This window comes from Alnus glutinosa, chromosome 13 (assembly GCF_958979055.1).
Source record: "Alnus glutinosa chromosome 13, dhAlnGlut1.1, whole genome shotgun sequence".
NCBI lineage: Eukaryota > Viridiplantae > Streptophyta > Magnoliopsida > Fagales > Betulaceae > Alnus > Alnus glutinosa.
In genome coordinates, this window is record NC_084898.1 from 2,231,397 (window position 1) to 2,232,875 (window position 1,479).

Below are 1,479 nucleotides of genomic sequence, written 5' to 3' on the forward strand. Positions count from 1 at the left end.
TCACCTATAAAGCCTAGTTTTACTTAGTAAGTAATTAGCTGTTACATAGAGAGACTTGTGACATGTAGACTGTACCAAGGCATTTATTTCTAGGTGACAGACAATATATAGTTGCTCATGCAGTAAAGCAGCATCTGGTTTAAACAATAAAAAGAAGGGTTTAATTTATTTATGTAATTCTGGCAACTTCTTTGAAATGATGAAAGGAAATGAATTTTCAACATACATAATCAAATTTTCTGGGTTCTATGGACGTTTAGTCCTCTCTTATAACGCCATGATCCTTCCTATGATCCTATCCAATGACTTTTTCTCTTCATCTTTTGATAACTTCAGGTTCTTCCCTCTACAATTAATCATGAGTCCACCAGCCATGATTACCAGAAGAGAAATCTCTCTCTCTCTCTCTCTCTCTCTCTACTGCCAACCACATGGATATACATACACAGACCCAACTATATTTATAGGACATCGCAACCCACTCTTCTCTCACTTTTCACTCAATCACCTTCTGATCAGCAGCATAATCTTCTGCTAGATCATAGTTTTTCTAGAAAAAGCAATAAGAACCAAAGAAAAATGTGTATCAACAACAATGAGAAGATCATTCCATCTGGTCTAGTCCTGTCTTTGGAAAGAAAGCAACCATCAAAGCGATCTAAAGTTCAAGTTCACAGGCTTACCTGCAGGTATGTATATGTATATGTATATGCTTCATAACATAAAACCCCATGAGAGAATATCCTTCACTCTTTTCACCCTTTTCATGCATGTCTCTATTCTTTTATGATCGTTAAGTCATGTGGATGTCTTTGATCAGCAGGAAAAGATTTGAAGAAGAGGTAGAAAAGGATATGGAACTAAAGAACCTGAAGCTATATTTGGAGAACCAAGGTATAATTGAAGAGAATGAGAAGCTGAGGAAAAAAGCTAGCCTTCTTCACCAAGAGAACTTAGCCTTAATGTATGAGCTTCAGAAGAAGTTCTCCTCTACCCTTGTTCACAAACACTGATATATATATCAAGGGAAGAGAAGTGATGTTCTCTCTGCCCCTCTCTCGAGTCTCTATCTTTCTTCTCTTCTGTTTTTGGGTCATGTTATATTGCAGAGTTAGCAATAATTAATTTCCAGGAAATATTGTTGCTATCAAATGGTGATCGAAATATGATAAAAGATGAAGGTTTGGACATTCTATGGTTATCTTAATAGGTTTCTTCGAACAGAGCATAGATTAATTTATGCTATTCAATTTTTAGCATTCAAGTGCTATCTATGCCTTGTTAAAGCTTGTTACACGAGATATTGGGGAAAATTATTTGGCTTTGCTACAGTTGCTAGTTGTATTTATCTAGCAAATACAGAACCTCCAAAAAATACTGATCTGTAGATATAGAGAGTCTAATCCAGGTTGATTTTTATGAGTTCTGGCCAAATTTTGGCTCAGAAAAGGCATTTGATTAGTCCAATGCTAATGGTCT

General features: G+C 35.8%; 1 protein-coding gene across 2 annotated transcripts; it reads left to right on the plus strand.

Moving 5' to 3' along the window:
• Positions 1–262: 262 nt before the first annotated feature.
• On the plus strand, positions 263–1,207 carry LOC133854986 (protein LITTLE ZIPPER 1-like). Of its 2 annotated transcripts, none has more exons than XM_062291275.1 (2): positions 263–689; positions 821–1,207. In XM_062291275.1, exons 1-2 carry the CDS (start codon positions 580–582, stop codon positions 1,011–1,013), a joined length of 303 nt encoding a protein of 100 aa, XP_062147259.1. In that variant the 5' UTR covers positions 263–579; the 3' UTR covers positions 1,014–1,207. The 2 variants fall into 2 exon arrangements, with proteins under 2 accessions (XP_062147259.1, XP_062147260.1); XM_062291276.1 differs by having other exon boundaries at positions 268–689; positions 824–1,207.
• The last annotated feature ends 272 nt before the right edge of the window (positions 1,208–1,479 follow it).